We start from the raw sequence: 17,091 nt of genomic DNA, 5'->3' as shown, positions 1-17,091 counted from the left end.
GTCAACCACGACGTGACAGGACCTGAAAGGATGCACTTCATTAATGCAACTTGATTGTATCACGTTGTTGTTGTGAAAGAATTGAGATTGCATCACCGCAACAACAAAAACAAAACAAAAACTATATTTTAAGGTTAACATTTTTTACCAGTGTCTTAATGGTGATATTAGAAATCTTTAAAAAAAAAAAATGTACGTACGTACTTGGTTCAGACGTCTATCACTTTTGCTGTAAGAAAGAACTTATTAAATCATAAAAACACAAGGAGAAAAAATATTACATATCTTATGTTTGACTAAACATAAATAGATTTTGAAATAAAATATTCTCTTGTCATATGAATTTCAAATGTTTTAATACAAATGATTGTAAATAGTCCCTGATTCATCCCCGACAATGAGTCAAAATCTAACATTTAAATGACAAGTTTTATGACATTATAAGAAAATAGATCTGACGCACTGTGGATGAATGAATCATAAACGGCCGTTTTATTATTTTAACAAAACTAAACACACAATACAACTTTTTTTCCAAAGGAATTGTGGTTTTACTTCCTGTGGGACGTTTGTAACCAAGATAAAAAGACGCTTTATTTAATGTTGTTAATTTGAAACATTGAAAAACTAAAAAAATTAAAATAAAAACGCATAAACACTCCGAAGAAGACAAACAACATCAACCTAAATAATCGGAAAGCACTTTCAGCTGCTCACAATTGTTCACCACGTCGGGCAACGACAGCAACGTCTGCGAGGAAAAAAAACAACAACAAAAACGGAGTAAGGAAAAAAATAAAATAAAAATAAAAATATTTTTTTTTAAAAACTCTACGTTTCCGCCGTATTAACATGACGGGATGATAAAAGGAATTGAACTCACCTCTCGCACTTTTGTCATCATTTTGCTCAACATTTGCAACTCCATTTCGCACTTCTCCAAATTCGTCTGTTGGACGGCTTGCTGCAAACGGGCGAAAATTTAAAAAATTGGACGCCGGGGCTTTTTTTTTGACCGGCGCCATTTTGTGCCGACCACTCACGTTTCGTTTTGCCCGTTCCAGGAGTTTCGCTTTGGTCTGCTGCGTTTCCTGAAGGCTCTTATTCAGTCTCTCCACCTAATGGTAATTTAAAAAATATATAAGATAATTCTCTGCATGTCCACTAGGGCAAGGGTGTCGGACTCGAGTTGGTTCGCGGGCCGCTTTAACGTCAACTTGATTTTACGCGGGCCGGACCATTTTAGATATATTTCGATTTTTTTTAACAAATGGATTAAATGAACTAAATTAAAATCCATGAATATTCAGTTTTTTATAGATCTAAAACAATGTTTATTTGCGCTTTTTTTAAATATATTTTTTGATTTTACAAAATGATTTTTGAACTAAAAACAGAAAAAATGGATTAAAAAATTACAATTATTGATTTAAAAGGGGTAAAATCAGGATATTTAATATACATCTATACTCTTCATTTTAGCTTTTTTTATTTAGTTTTAGATTTTACAAAATAATTTTTGAACTAAAAACACAGAAAAAATGGATTAAATAAATACAATTATTGATTTAAAAAGGGGGAAAATCAGGAAATTTAATATACATCTATACTCTTCATTTTAGCTTTTCTTTATATATTTTTAGATTTTACAAAATGATTTTTGAACTAAAAATACATCTATACTCTTCCTTTTAATTTGATCCTAAAACAGAAGGTCGGCACTCATCATTTACTTTCCCGGGCCACACAAAATGATGCGGTGGGCCAGATTTGGCCCCCGGGCCGCCACTTTAACACATGTGCACTAGGGCGTCGGTGCCAAATATGTGGTTCTCGGGCCGGAATAGGGGTCCGTCCCGGTCAACGGGAATTTTTAGGAAAGTCCGATACGTTCTAGATTTTGCGTACAAAAGAACTCTTATTTGAAATGTCATGCTCTTATTTTGGCAAGGCGGGAAGTAGCTAGCGAAATGATTTGATTGGAAAACGGAGTGGCACCTCTTGGAGTAAGAAAAGCTTCTGGTCGGTGTCGTCGGTGTCGTCAGCGGTCGTCTGTCCGGCCGCTTTAATCAGCTTGACGCGCAGGATTTGGACTTGGGTTTCTGAGCGTTGGAGCGAGCGACTAAGCTCGCTTGTCTCTTGACGCAACTCCTGTTTAGAATTGGAGGGGAAAAAAAAAAAAAGCGGGACTTTATCACTGTAAAATGCATTTTAAGTGAGTGGCTTACGTACTGTAACAATTTAGAGCAAGGGTGTCAGACTCGGGTTGGTTCGCGGGCCGCATTAACGTCAACTCAATTTCATGTGGGCCGGACCATTTTAGATATAATATTTAGATTTTTTTTATATAAATGGATTAAAAGCCTTGAATATTCAGTTTTTTATAGATCTAAAACAATGTTCATTTTAGCTTTTTTATATGTATATTTTTAGATTTTACAAAATGATTTTTGAACAAAAAACACAGAAAAATGGATTAATAAATGACAATTATTGATTTAAAAGGGGCAAAATCAGGAAATTTAATATACATCTATACTCTTCATTTTAATTTGATCCTAAAACAGAAAGTCAGCACTCATGATTTACTTTCCCGGGCCACACAAAATGATGCGGCAGGCCAGATTTGGCCCCGGGGCTGCCACTTTGACACATGATTTAGAGCATGTTTTCATCCACTATATGGACTTTTTCCCCCCATCAAACGATATACGTTAACGTTTATGTTTACTGCTTGGCTGTTTAGTCTTTGTTGATGGTCCAACTAGTGGGCCGTTTTACTAAAGGAAGTCTCATAAAATAAAATTTTTAAAATTCCTGATTTTATCTTTAAAAAATAAATAAATAAATCTGTAGGGGCCATACCAGTGTTTCCCAACCACCGTGCCATGGGAAATGACTTCCAAGAAATCATGGGTTTTAATATTCCGAGAAAAAAATGTTATTTTGGGGTTAAAATTGAAAATGTGACAAACAATTAATCCATATTGTTTTATGGCAAGATTCAAATCATAATATTTCAGGATTAAAGTTGCTTATTTTTAATATAACTTGAACTGGAAGTGGTTTGGTTTCGTGGGCATCCATGTTGGTGATGTAAAATCCGTGTGACCGCAAAACTGCTTTTCGCATAATATTATGAAATTGAAGTGATCTTGGGAGAAGTCATAAAATTACGATGACGACGGAACTTGGTGACCTTGGCGAAGTAAGGTGGGTGTGGAAAAATGAGATATTGAAATATTTATGAAATAATTTCTGTTGATAAAACTAAATGAAAATGATTTTAAACTGTAAATATAGGTGAAAGAATTTTAAATGAGGAGATTTTCAGATGGTGCTCCAGCGTGAGATTAGCTCAATGTTAATTAAAAGTGTGACGCAGCTCAAAAAGGCTTTAGGGCTTCTCACATTGCACGCCAGGCTGTGTTTGGTGGCCGTCTCCTGAGCCTCGGTGACCTCAGTCATCAGCTTACTGATGGTCTTCTCGTTCTGTCGGGAGGGAATGATTCACAGAGCGAAAAGGACTGGACTTTTCCGGCGTTTCGCCGAGCCTCCGACCTGCTCTTGCTGCTGCAGCGCTTGTTCTCGTCGAGCCGCCTGGCCTTCCGCCAGGCTCAGTTGGCGCTTCAGTTGGGCCGCCTCGGCGGTGTGCTGGCTTTTTTCAGCCTCCAGCGCCATCTCCAGGCTAGACCTGGAAAGAAAAGGGGTACTACTTTGACCTGACTGTGTTCTGTGAACAATAACATCACTTGGATTGGACATCTATCACTGTAGATGACAGCCAATGAGCAAAAAAAAAATGCAGCTTTTTAATGTACATTATCCAAGTTTTTAATTCCTCATTGTGTTCATTCTGTCACAATAATTAGGAAAGTGAAAAATATCAACATGAAACACTTTTACTTTAATAGACTCCAGACCCTAATGAGGATAAAGCGGTTCAGAAAGGTATTGTGCTCTATTTTATTTGAGTTTCCACATTGATGCAACACAGTTTTTTAAATCTATGACGTGCTGACTACACTTTGCAATCTCTGTAGCCATTCTCAGTATTTTATTTTCCAATAATGATTAAACTGGGGTATTATCTTATTTTACGTTTTGGTCCAAAACATAGTACAGTGGTACCTCGACCTACGATCAGCTCGTGGTATGACGAAAATTTCGATCGAATAATTCGCCCGCGATACGATCAAAATTTCGAGATGCGACCAAGCCAGGTGGCCATGACATGAGAGGCTGTTTATCATTGTAGCGCACTGTATTTTTTTGCCGCATCTCTTTTGTGTATAACAGATATCTACGAGCACTGAAGGATTTATTCAGACGAGTTTCGACCAGGAAACGCACAACGCGCATGCACGGGCAAAAAGAGGGCTTTCTGGGTAATGAAGTATACTCGTGCACACAACACCGACCGATAGGCAATGGCAGCCTTTCTCAGAATAAAACTTCATTACCCACAATCAATATGTAGGTAGGCAGCTGTTGCATTTCCTGCTTTTCCTTCCTTAGCCTGTTAGCTCCCGCGATCGCTTATTCAAGACTACTTCTCGTTGGCAAGTGGTCGTGCGTTGTCCGATTGTGAGGACATTTGTGTGCATCATTTTGGGAATATTTTGAAGGGAATACAACAGCAAACAGTCCACCGATAGCGAACGTGAGGGTGGAGGCGTGGCAAACCGCTAACCCGGAAAACGAAGGTAAAAAAAGATTAAAACAAAATTAGAAAATCAGTTTTGTGTAAAGTTACATTAAACGTATGTTTGAGTGTCTGTATATATTAATCCAAGTTCATTTAAATTTGTTTGTTTGTTTACGAGTGCCGTGGATAAAGTCCCCCTGAACACCCCCCCCCCCGCCTCCGTGTATGTCGCTGTCTCTACCCTCTGCGAAATGAGTCTAATTTTAGTTCTATTAAACACATTTTATTACTATTAAACCACTAGTTATGTATTACTTTGTTAATAGATGGCGAATTAGAAGATTTTTTTTCCAATATCCTGTTTTTGGTGTTTTTTCAGAGGGTTGGAACAAATTAATTTGTTTTTAGTTCATTTCAATGGGAAACGTCCGCTCGAGTTACGAAAAGCTCGACATACAATCTCAGTCCCGGAACGGATTAAGATCGTAGGTCAAGGTACCACTGTAGTCTACTTACACGGTGCGTTGAAGTTCATCCAAGCGATCGTCTTTAAGCCGCTGCAGTGCCTTGAGGGCGCCGACCAGCTCGGTGACCGTGTTGCTCAGGAGGGCCAGCGGCTCCAACAGGCTGCTCCGCCCCTCTTCCCTGTCCTCCGACACCCCCTCTGCGAGCTTACTTTTCGGTGTGACCGGAAGGCGGGTGAAGGCGCTGTTCTTGCTAAACATGGCATCACTTGGCGAGTCCACGGACACTTCAGGGGAAAATAAAAACACAGAAATTATGCATACCGTTAGATTCATGCCACAATTCTATGGGCAAAATGTAAAATACTGCTTACATAATTAATCTAATGCCACTGTTATGTTATTTCTTAGACATTTATTGATACCATTTTTTATTCTGGTATGAGTATAATTCATGAAAACAAACAAAAAGACAAAGACCCACATTTTAGTGATTAAAATATATGCAAACCATATGCCGTATGCATGCATGTACATTTATGTGTATGTATGTATATATGTGCTAAGCAACACGCTTATTTATTTATATATTTATTCATGTATTTATTTAGTAACTTACTTATTACCTATCTATTTATGTCTAAAATGTCTTTCCTATTCCTGCATCCTCACCCTCGAACGAAATTTCCCGAATACGGGATGAATAAAGCTATAAAGTTATCCAATCCAATTTAAAAAAAAATGAAAATCCAACTTGTTAATCCATTGAGCAAATTGTATTAAGAAAAACAACATATTGCGCAGCCCTAACAGGAATGTTATTGACCCGTTTCTTTCGTTTGAGTGTTCTAAGAGTTATTAAGCCAAAATTCCAGTTCATTCAATTGATTTTTAAAGTAACTTTAGTTACTGAACAGTTACTGAATCATGGCATTAAATGTTAAATCAAATTGACATAAAAAGTTACCATCAAGTGTTCCGTTTTCCACCTCCTTGCGCCGATCCTGAGCAGTTGACACAAGTGTGCCGTTGTCCTCAAAAGAGCTGGGCGTCGCATTTTCAGACTCCTGCAAAGCCAAGATGGTTTCAGTCGCGCCGAAAAGACGCCGGGCCGCCGTTTTCCCGTACCTGTCTGCCGAGCGCCAGGTGCAGCTCGTCGGTCGCCCCCCTTAGCGCGTGGTGTAGCAAGGTGATTTCCGTGACGGCCCGAGCGAGCCCCTTACCCCGCTCAAGTTTTTCCGCCGTGGCTGCAGCCTGTGCAGCCTGCAGCTGCTCCTGCACGTAAGACGTCTCTTGGCTGCAAAAAGAGGCGGGATTATTGTATCGTGTTTTTTTCCCTTGAGTTTCTCAGGACCTGTGAAGCAATTTCATTGCTTTAGAATAATCTGGACTTGTAGGGAGTTTCGTGTAACACGCTTATTTATGTATTTATTATCTATTTCATTTAAGTCTACAATGTCTTTTTCTGTGTTTTTTGACCTTCTTGATACTGCAACAAAGTGAATTTCCCAAGTATGGGATGAATAAAGTTGAATTTAATCTAATCTACTTTGTAGCCAGGAAGTCTGTGGAATTTATGTTTGACTTTTTTTTCTTAACTTATAGTAAGGACCACGCTGATAGCAGAAGGAATTACGTTCTGACTTGGTAGCCATCTTTGGACAGGACCAGTTGCTTCGCCAAATATAATTAAAGCGTGGACTTTGCGCAACCTATCGTTATTTCAAACGTCAGACAGTATTTTTTGATAAAAGAAATACAGTTTCTTGATATCTAAATTTTTGGTACCCGGACATTTCGTCGCCGGACATTTATTATAATCATGAGAGAGAGAGTTTTTACTTCAGATTGTTTAAAGGAACTTTGACATTAAAATAAAAGGCAATAAATAAAATTGTTTTATTAAAAATGATGTGCAATGGCTCTCTCTCTCTCTCATGATGATAATTTTGAGAGCGAGAGATTACCTGGTTGATCGCTTTCAACAGTAAAAACTCTCTCTTATGATTATAATTTTGAGAGCGAGCGAATCCGGCGACGAATTGTCTGTCGACGAAGTGTCCATTCGACGAAATGTCCGGGGACGAAACATCCGGGGACGAAACATCCGGGGACGAAACATCCGGGGACGAAACGTCCGGGTACCAAAAATTTAGACGTCTGTTGATTAGAAACCAAACCTTTTCTAAAACTTTCAAAAGCGCAGTATGTAAAGAGTATTTTAGCTGGAGCAATTAATTCTATACTTGCATCTGTCTACTCTGTTTCACAATGGCCACCATCTTAAAGCTAAGCTATAAGAGCAAATATAAATAGCTATAATTGAACCGTTGATGATCAGATAATTACCCAGAAGCAGAAGTAAAAGGCTGTGAGCATATTCTAAAAGAAATAAAGATGACATTAAGCTGAAGTGCTGTAATATTTAAACTTGCTTTTGCAATTTTGCAGCTATTCATTCCATTTTGATCTGCTCTTTTGTTGTTGATGGTTTGTTTTGGAACTGCTGTGTTTATCTACTTGCCCCTCAAAATGTGATTTATACTCCGATGTCGTCCTTTTTTGTTATATGACGAGCGCAGCGGTAATTCCAGTGCTTTGAGGACAAGAGACTCACTCTTTTTGGCGGAGTTCTGCCTTAAGGTCCTCGCACTGAATGTTCCTTTCGTGGAGAACCACGAGCGCGTTCTCGTTTTCGGCGAGCTGCTCCCTGGTCACCTGGTTCTCGGCTTGCAAGAACTGGAACCCAAGCGCGACAAAGCGTTAGCGTTCAACAAAAAGGCCGTTAGCGTTCCTCACCAACGCCTCTCGGGCCACCGAAGCCGACCTCGTTCAATTCCGCCACGCCGCCGAGCTCCCGGCAGACGTCCCTCAGCTCCTGGATCTGCGAGCTCTGCGACTGGTGGCTCGCCATCAACCGCTCGAGATCCCCGTCTCTTTCGGCCAGACGGCGAGCCAGCTCGTCGGCCCCTTCCTCCGCCTGCCGCTTCGACGACGCCAACCTGAAATGGCCGTGATTCGCTTAGAATTTTGTTCAACTGAAAATATTTTCTGGGACGTCACTTACTCCTCTGCAATTTCTTTGACCGCGTTTGCGTCCCTCTGTGCCTCCTCCAACCTGTAAATAAAGCATTTGTCACCATGCTAGAGTTGCTTTTATACGTCAAATCCGGACATGTCTCGCTATCATTAAGGCTTTTCAAAACCTTCGCTAAGTCAATTAGTGCTGTGCAATATGCCGCTATACAGTGGTACCTCGACACAAGATCGTAATCCGTTCCGAGACTGAGATCGTATGTCGAGCTTTTCGTAACTCGAGCGAACGTTTCCCATTGAAATGAACTGAAATCAAATTAATTAATTAATTTGAACGAAGCCGCGTTATGAGTGATTTCTCCTTGCAAGTTGTAATCAGTGTATGTCAATGATGTCTTCCTGTTTTATTAAATATTACTAATAATGATTAAATGGTATTAATCATTATTCCATCAGTTTTTTTTCCCCTCAATATCGTCCAGTGCTATTGTCAGGATTTTCGATTTGTTCGAAACATACTTGCAGGTTTCTTCAGCCAACATGTGCTCCAACATGGTATGGGACGCCGTGGTGGAAGACAAGGTGGCCGACATTTGCGTCACGGTCCTCTCCAGCTGAGCTCGCTCGTCCTCGCGCTCCATCAGCTTTTGACGAAGAACACCAACCTCTGGGGTAAAGTTTAAACAATATTTATTTTTTTATTTTATTTTTTTAAATCACTTTGCAGCTTGACACATCAAACCGCATCTGCGTTAGATATTTTACCTGAAGTCAAAATTGTAATCTGTTGATTTAAGTCACCAATCTGTTCTTCAGCATTGTGATGATTTAGCTGGGCTTGCTTCAACTTCTCTTCCAGCTTTGTGGTAAAACAAATTCAAAAAGTGATGAATTACAAGTTGTTTTCCAGGGTTTTTTGTTTTATGCCTATGCTGACCAGTTCGTTCTCTTCCAGCACTCGGTCCCGCGTCGAAATATGTTCGTCTCTCTCCTTCAGAGCGGCTGCCGCCTTCTCATTAAGCTTTGCTAGCAAGGGAGCGCTCCTTTGCACCAGTTTTCTGACAGTCGACAGCTGTGACGAGGAATAAAAACAGAAAAACGTGATGCCAAGACACATTAAAAAAGTCGGGTTTTTTTCACCTACTTCTTTGGTCAAATTGGATTGATCTCCCACTGTTTGGCTCACGAGATTCAAAGTAGAGTTGAGGGTTTCGCTGCTGGTTTGGTTCAGTGCAACCTGGGTGTGAGAAATGAAACATAGTAGTACTTATACAGTAGTGACTGGCTTTCCTATTTTATTCTTTTGACCTGCTCTGTGTAAGTAATATTGAGGGCGGCCAGAAGTTGGCGCTGAGAGCCGACGCTCCTCTCGAGTTCCGCCATTTCGTCAGCGCAGTGAGTTCGTAGCTGCTCCATCGTAGCGAAGGCCTGAAAGTACACGAACGATTGGGTGAAGAGGCCTTTTGAGAGTGCCGATTGAAATCGATATATTTGATACTTACGGCGTGCTTGGATGTCAGGGCGTCTTCCATTTCAGTCTTCATTTGGTCTCTTTGTTGGAAAGCCTCCTTCACTTTCTGTGTCATTCGGAGCTGAGTATCCTTCAACTTTGTGCACTTTGCCTTCATTTCGTCATACTAAAAAAGAGAATGTGTATTGAATTGTAGTTAGATGTGATTGGATTTTTTTTTAAGTCGTCCATTTTTTTTCAATATTATTTTCTCCTAAAGACAATAAAATTGGTTTACTATTTTTTTTAATTCTATTGTTCATGTAGGATTCAATTTTTATCCTGCAAATACTGTTTTTTAAACATTTGCCACTCTAATTTTGTATTAAAAAAAATGTCATTTTTTAAATAACTGTTTTAACAGAAAAATATTCAAATATTTTTTGCTATAATTAATGTTAAAAAGACTTCAAAAGTATGACAAAAATATTTCTAAGTAAAAGCATTCTTGCAATTTCATCACTTTACTTCCTGAAACAAAATATGATTATATCTCAATCTCCCATGATTAAAAAAAAAAGAACATAATATAATTTTAATATTGCTATTTTTCTCAATTCACCTATTCAGGGTGTAGTGCCTGTTGTTACCTGGGATAAGCTTGTAAGGATAAACAGATGGGAAAATGAAAGAATAAATAGACATATTTCCTCTGAGACTCACGTGCGAGGCGAGACTTTGATGATCCTCTCGAACAAATGCCTCCATTTTCTTCATATCGGTGAGCGCCGCGTCGGTGTCGCTTGTCAAAGATGTCTGTTGGATTACATTTAGTATGGTCTCGTCATACTGGATTGGATTTATGGCCTTATTAATCACAGGTAATGATTTAACTGAGTGCCCCATAAGGGTTGATTTAAAAAAAAAAATCTAAATCCAAGTCTCACCATCGTCACACGCATTCCCTGCATGGATTGGACCAGTTCTTGCAGATCTCGTCCATCTTGCTCCAAGTCCCCAATTCGTTTTAAGGCCTCCATATATAAGTCCCTGTACATTGTGGTCTAGGTGTAAAGTACACAAATACAACTAGATATTAGCCACGCATTGAGATAGAACCAATGTTTTTTTTTTCTCCTTGTCATTTACCTGGCTGAGCTCCGTGTGGTCCGTCTGTACGGGCCTGTCCCGCAGCTGGGAGGGCGGCGCGCCGGTGGAAGTGTGGCGCGCGAGGGGCGCCCGAGCGGCAGCCAGCTGCTGTACCAAGGCCTCGCCTACGATCATGCTGGACAGCAGCCTCTGCTCCAGCTCCTCTCGGGGGACGCCGTCCAGGTTGCTTGGGATACAGCTGCCAGAACACATAACCAAATAAGAATCGGTGTCCAATGGAAGTTTCTGAGGTGTGAATCTAATCACATTTATAGGATATGAAAGATAAGAAATCACATTGTTCAAACTTCAAGAATCAATATGTTTGGCCATATGGTGTTAATATACAACTCGTCAAGAGTTCATGTATAATATAATATATTCCATATTATAAATGATATCTGGTAGAAGCCAGTTAAAGCATTTTTCAAGGTGGACTGGTAACAACAAACAAGAAGAAAATACCTGAACATTTTTTAAAACCAATTGAAATTGGAGTGCCAATTATAAAATTAGATAAATAAGTAGTTATTCTGCAATTTCATTGCTAAAGCGTTACAGACAACTCATTGTTTAAAAAATAAATAAAAATAGCATATCTATTGCTATTGGGGACCCACTCAAAATGATATGACGGGCCAGAAATGTCCCAAAAGCCTTGAGTTTGACACCAGCGAGTCACCCAAAAAAATTCTAAAAAAAAGTACAGTCAATTTTAGTTGTTTATTCGTAATTTTGCAGGTGGAAAATTCTCAAATTTGAATGAAACCGGTTTTTATGGACAAGACGACAAATCCAAAAGATGACAAAGTTTTCCGTTTCCATTAATCTGATCAGGTTTTTGCATAACAAATAGCTATATCGATAGAGAAAATAGGATTACTTACTTCCACAGGAGAGGATCTGTGAGCGTGCTAGCGTCGGCTACAGAAAATTCCACTTTCCTCACAAACTCCCCTGACGTATTGAGGCTTCGATCGAATCGTCTCACGGGAGTGACGCCCACGCAGGTGCTGCGGGACTCGACGGGAGGCGGAGCTTGTCCGGCGGCGGCGGCAGCGCGTGTGGCGAAATCCATCTTTCCCGACGCCAGGATGAGAAACTCGGCCATCTGTCGGAGCTGCTGCTGAAGCGGATAGTCCGGGGTGAAAGGCGGCGCTGACCCCTTGACCTTTTTCGTCAAATCCGTCTGTAGATTCTCCGACTGGGTTTTGTTGCACAGAGTCGTGGAGTTTAAAAGTGGGCTGGGGATCGGGCTCTCCAAGTGCTCCGCCCACCAAGCGGCTTGCTCGTCGTTGTCTGGCGAAAGCGTGTTCTTCTCGCAATCGTTGGCGGTTTCCCGGCAAGCTCTCATGAGGGACTCGGACGCCCTTCGGACGGGACTGATGAGATGCAGGGCCGATACGACCGAGGGATACTCGGAAAGTACTTTGAAAACATTGGGCACCGTCTCCGCCAGGGATTGGCCAGCGGCGGTCGGCGCTTCGGGTCCGTCGTCCGACGAGCCGAGGGCACTGTCCTTTGCCTCGCTGAGTTCCAGATGCCGTTGCGTATCCGTGAGGGCATCGGGTTCCTTGGGTGAAAGTCCTGGGTCTGACTGACCGGTTGCAATTTGTTCAACCGTCTCGTTTAAAATTCCAGTCAACACGGGGCTTCCGTCATTGAATTTGTGTTGGACCTCCAAAGAAACTGGATTGAAGGACATCGTTTTGGAGGCTGGTGTAAAAGTAAGCAAGTCGTTATCATTTTGACTCCTTTGAATGGAATCCAGTAGAAGATCTTCATTGTTTTGTTGGATATGGGAGTCATCAGTTTGTTTCTGTGTACACACAAAAGACCCCAAACGACAGTACGAATGTTCAAATTGATCACCGGACTCCTGAAGATGAGTAGCTAAAAAGCTAGCTTCTGGATGATCCGTCGCCATTTGCTCTGAAGGAAGAAGAACGGTCTCTTCTGCCATTTTGGTGACATTGGAAACTGAATTGAAAGACATTGTCTTGGAGGCTGGTGTAAGAGTAACCAAGTCGTTATTATTTTGACTCCTTTGAATGGAACCCAGTAGAAGATCTTCATTGTTCTGTTGGATCTGGGAGTCGTCAGTTTGTTTCTGTGTACACACAAAAGACCCCAAACGACAGTACGAATGTTCAAATTGATCACCGCATTGCTGAAGATGAGTAGCTAAAAAGCTAGCTTCTGGATGATCAGTCGCCGGTTGCTCTGAATGAAGAAGAACGGTCTCTTCTGCCATTTTGGTGACATTGGAAACTGAATTGAAAGACATTGTCTTGGAGGCTGGTGTAAGAGTAACCAAGTCGTTATTATTTTGACTTCTCTGAATGGAATCCAGTAGAAGGTCTTCATTTTTCTCCTGGATCTGGGAGTCTTCAGTTTGTCCCTGTGTAGACGCAAAACCCTGCAACGACACTTTCTCTTGTTCCATAGCCTCCACATTAGGCTCCAAACGACAGTATGGGTGTTCAAAGTGATCACCGGATTCCTGAAGATCAGCAGCTAAAAAGCTAGCTTCCGGATAATTGGTTGCCATTTGCTCTGATGGAAGAAGAATGGTCTCGTCTGCCATTTTAGTGTCATTGGAAACTGAATTGAAAGACATTGTTTTGCCTGCTGGTGTAAGCGTAATCAAGTCGTTATCATTTTGACTCTTTTGAATGGAATCCAGTAGAAGATCTTCATTGTTCTGTTGGATCTGGGAGTCGTCAGCTTGTTCCTGTGTGCACTCAAAAGACCCCAAACGACAGTACGAATGTTCAAGGTGATCACCGCATTCCTGGAGATCAGCAGCTAAAAAGCTAGCTTCCGGATGATTGGCTGCAATTTGCTCAGATGGAAGAAGAATGGTCTCGTCTGCCATTTTAGTGTCATTGGAAACTGAATTGAAAGACATTGTTTTGCCTGCTGGTGTAAGTGAAATTAAGTTGTTATCATTTTGAGTCTTTTGAATGGAATCCACTAGAAGATCTTCATTGTACTGTTGGATCGGGGAGTCGTCAGCTGGTTCTTGTGCACCCACAAAAGACTGGAAAAAATCTTCCCCTTGTGCCAAAGTGTCCACATTCGCCTCCAAACGACAGTACGGATGTTCAAAGTGATCGTCGCATTGCTGAATATCAGCAGCTAATAAGCTAGCTTCAGGATGACCGGTTGCCATTTGCTCTGATGGCAGAAGAACGGTCTCATCTTCCATTTCAGTGACATTGGAAATTTCCACTTGACCTCCAGTGCAGGTAAATGACTTGAATGTTACATCATAGACTGGACTGGAAGACTTTGTCGCACTTGCGAAACCAACAAATTGAGTCTCCAGTTGCTCTTGAACGCAGTAGGGATGTTCTTCGTGTATGTTGAAGATCTCACCGGTGTCCATGTCCTCTTTTTCGCAGGTCTTGCTAGCAGTTTGGCCTTGAGGCAAAACAATGCTGTCTTCTGGACATGAAGATGGTTCTTCTGAAACAATCACTTGCCCATTGGAGAAGGTGAATGATTTAAATGTGACATCAGAAAATGCACAATCGGCCATTTCAGTGGTTTGTGTCATTTGGGCTGGTGGAGGAGAGCCAATGCCCAAATCCTGTTGGTGGAATAATGACTGTGTTAGAATTGCAGAATGACAAAAGGCAAAATTTCTTCCCAAAACGGGGTTTTTCTCTGCCCAAAAACAATTTTGAGAGAAACATTGAGCGCACCTGGTTCAAACGTGATCTGGATTTACGTCTGATTGGAGTCGGAAGAAAGTGCTTCTCATTTTCCAAACTTCGCAGGGGAACACGAGCACAAATCCTGGAAGGCTAAATAAACATTCAAAGCAATGAAAAAAACTATGGAAATGAAAGTACGTGGAAATTTGACGATGCTACAGCAATGCAAACAATACAAAGTTATGCTCACCGAGCCTTCCACGCTTTGATTTGACATCACTGGAATTGTAGAAAACGTCCGGTATTTGAGCAAGGAATGCAATTCATTAAAATAACATTTTTTAAAAAACTGTATCGTAATTATAGACCACTATAATTAGTTATTCGGCCCAGAAAATGCGACATTAACAACGTACTTACGGCGACGGTTGACAGTATTCTTTCACGAAAGATGGGATTAGCGAGTTCTTTTTCCTGCCATATCTTAAACGTTTAGAAATGATTAAAATTTGTATAACTTAACAAAAACGCCTAAGACTTACAATATCATATTTCGAAAAATTCGTCAAACCGTGAAGTTGTCAACAACGCCGCTGCATTCAAAAACTGAAACAGGCGCGTCATTGGTCAATTTTTTCTTCTACTGTTTTTTTATGGCAGGCTCGTACACAAATGTTACAGTTGCGCCCCTTCTGGTCAGTGTGCGCATTTGCATGATATCCTCGGCTGTTGGAAAGCTGATTAAAATTTCTATCATTTTTTTTTAACTTTATTAAGAACACAAAACCATTAAAAACAATAAGTAGTAGTTTATTTCTTCTATTTAGCGAGAAATTTGGGACTTTTTTGGACTCTGCTATTGGAGAATACTAGATGAACGGGTTAAAATTATACTATCAGTCAGTACTATTGTCATATGAGACAAAAATTCAGGTTAAATGGACCAACCAGAACCACCCAAGACCAGTTCCAAGACAACCACTATTTTTAACGCAATTTACCCCAATTTGGGCACTATTTCTTGCCTAACATCCCCCCAGAACCTCCCTGGAAGACTAATTTTACACAATATTGTGAATTATACATCTACCCACAAATAAGACACCATTCCTGGGTAAATGGACCAACCAGAACCAATCAGGACCAGTTCCAATACAAGCACTCGTTGTCATAAAAGTGCCCAAATTAGGCACACTGTTTGTGGCATAACTTTACTTCACAACTACCCTGGAAGATTATTTTATACAGAATTGTCAATATACATGTACCCTCATATGAGACAAAAATTCAGGTTAAATGGACCAACCAGAACCACCCAAGACCAGTTCCAAGACAACCACTATTTTTAACGCAATTTACCCCAATTTGGGCACTATTTCTTGCCTAACATCCCCCCAGAACCTCCCTGGAAGACTAATTTTACACAATATTGTGAATTATACATCTACCCACAAATAAGACACCATTCCTGGGTAAATGGACCAACCAGAACCAATCAGGACCAGTTCCAATACAAGCACTCGTTGTCATAAAAGTGCCCAAATTAGGCACACTGTTTGTGGCATAACTTTACTTCACAACTACCCTGGAAGATTATTTTATACAGAATGGTCAATATACACCTACCCTCATATGAGACAAAAATTCAGGTTAAATGGACCAAACAGAACCACCCAAGACCAGTTCCAATGCAACCACTATTTTTAACGAAAATTACCCCAATTTGGACACTTATTCTTGCCTAACATCCACCCAGAAACTCCCTGGAAGATTATTTTATAGAAAATGGTCAATATACATCTCCCCTCATATGAGACAAAAAATCAGGGTAAATGGACCAACCAGAACCGCTCAGGACCAGTTCCAACACAAGCACTCGTTGTCATAAAAGTGCCCAAATTAGGCACACTGTTTGTGGCATAACTTTACTTCACAACTACCCTGGAAGATTATTTTATACAGAATTGTCAATATACATCTACCCTCATATGAGACAAAAATTCAGGTTAAATGGACCAACCAGAACCACCCAAGACCAGTTCCAAGACAACCACTATTTTTAACGCAATTTACCCCAATTTGGGCACTATTTCTTGCCTAACATCCCCCCAGAACCTCCCTGGAAGACTAATTTTACACAATATTGTGAATTATACATCTACCCACAAATAAGACACCATTCCTGGGTAAATGGACCAACCAGAACCAATCAGGACCAGTTCCAATACAAGCACTCGTTGTCATAAAAGTGCCCAAATTAGGCACACTGTTTGTGGCATAACTTTACTTCACAACTACCCTGGAAGATTATTTTATACAGAATGGTCAATATACATCTACCCTCATATGAGACAAAAATTCAGGTTAAATGGACCAAACAGAACCACCCAAGACCAGTTCCAATGCAACCACTATTTTTAACGAAAATTACCCCAATTTGGACACTTATTCTTGCCTAACATCCACCCAGAAACTCCCTGGAAGATTATTTTATAGAAAATGGTCAATATACATCTCCCCTCATATGAGACAAAAATTCAGGGTAAATGGACCAACCAGAACCGCTCAGGACCAGTTCCAAGACAAGCACTCGTTGTCATAAAAGTGCCCATATTAGGTACATTGATTGTTGCATAACTTTACTTCACAACTACCCTGGAAGATTATTTTATACAGAATGGT

General features: G+C 40.5%; 1 protein-coding gene across 3 annotated transcripts; it reads right to left on the bottom strand.

The window, feature by feature from the left end:
• Window positions 1-465: 465 nt before the first annotated feature.
• LOC144070362 (uncharacterized) lies at window positions 466-15,033 on the bottom strand. Of its 3 annotated transcripts, XM_077594921.1 has the most exons (26): window positions 14,952-15,010; window positions 14,830-14,892; window positions 14,660-14,688; window positions 14,458-14,559; window positions 11,635-14,342; window positions 10,748-10,946; window positions 10,546-10,662; window positions 10,322-10,414; window positions 9,651-9,785; window positions 9,457-9,576; window positions 9,293-9,385; window positions 9,086-9,220; window positions 8,914-9,007; window positions 8,668-8,815; window positions 8,180-8,230; window positions 7,940-8,114; window positions 7,730-7,851; window positions 6,241-6,409; window positions 6,080-6,179; window positions 5,165-5,399; window positions 3,562-3,694; window positions 3,412-3,492; window positions 1,999-2,151; window positions 1,044-1,118; window positions 884-964; window positions 466-751 (listed from the first exon to the last, which is right to left on the bottom strand). In XM_077594921.1, exons 3-26 carry the CDS (start codon window positions 14,684-14,686, stop codon window positions 680-682), a joined length of 5,418 nt encoding a protein of 1,805 aa, XP_077451047.1. In that variant the 5' UTR covers window positions 14,687-14,688; window positions 14,830-14,892; window positions 14,952-15,010; the 3' UTR covers window positions 466-679. The 3 variants fall into 3 exon arrangements, with proteins under 3 accessions (XP_077451047.1, XP_077451045.1, XP_077451046.1); XM_077594919.1 differs by having other exon boundaries at window positions 14,826-15,033; XM_077594920.1 differs by having other exon boundaries at window positions 14,830-15,033.
• Window positions 15,034-17,091: the final 2,058 nt, after the last annotated feature.

The sequence above is a fragment of the Stigmatopora argus genome, unplaced genomic scaffold (genome assembly GCF_051989625.1).
Source record: "Stigmatopora argus isolate UIUO_Sarg unplaced genomic scaffold, RoL_Sarg_1.0 HiC_scaffold_42, whole genome shotgun sequence".
NCBI lineage: Eukaryota > Metazoa > Chordata > Actinopteri > Syngnathiformes > Syngnathidae > Stigmatopora > Stigmatopora argus.
Note: the sequence above shows the minus strand (reverse complement) of the source record. Positions and strands in the feature narration are given on the sequence as shown.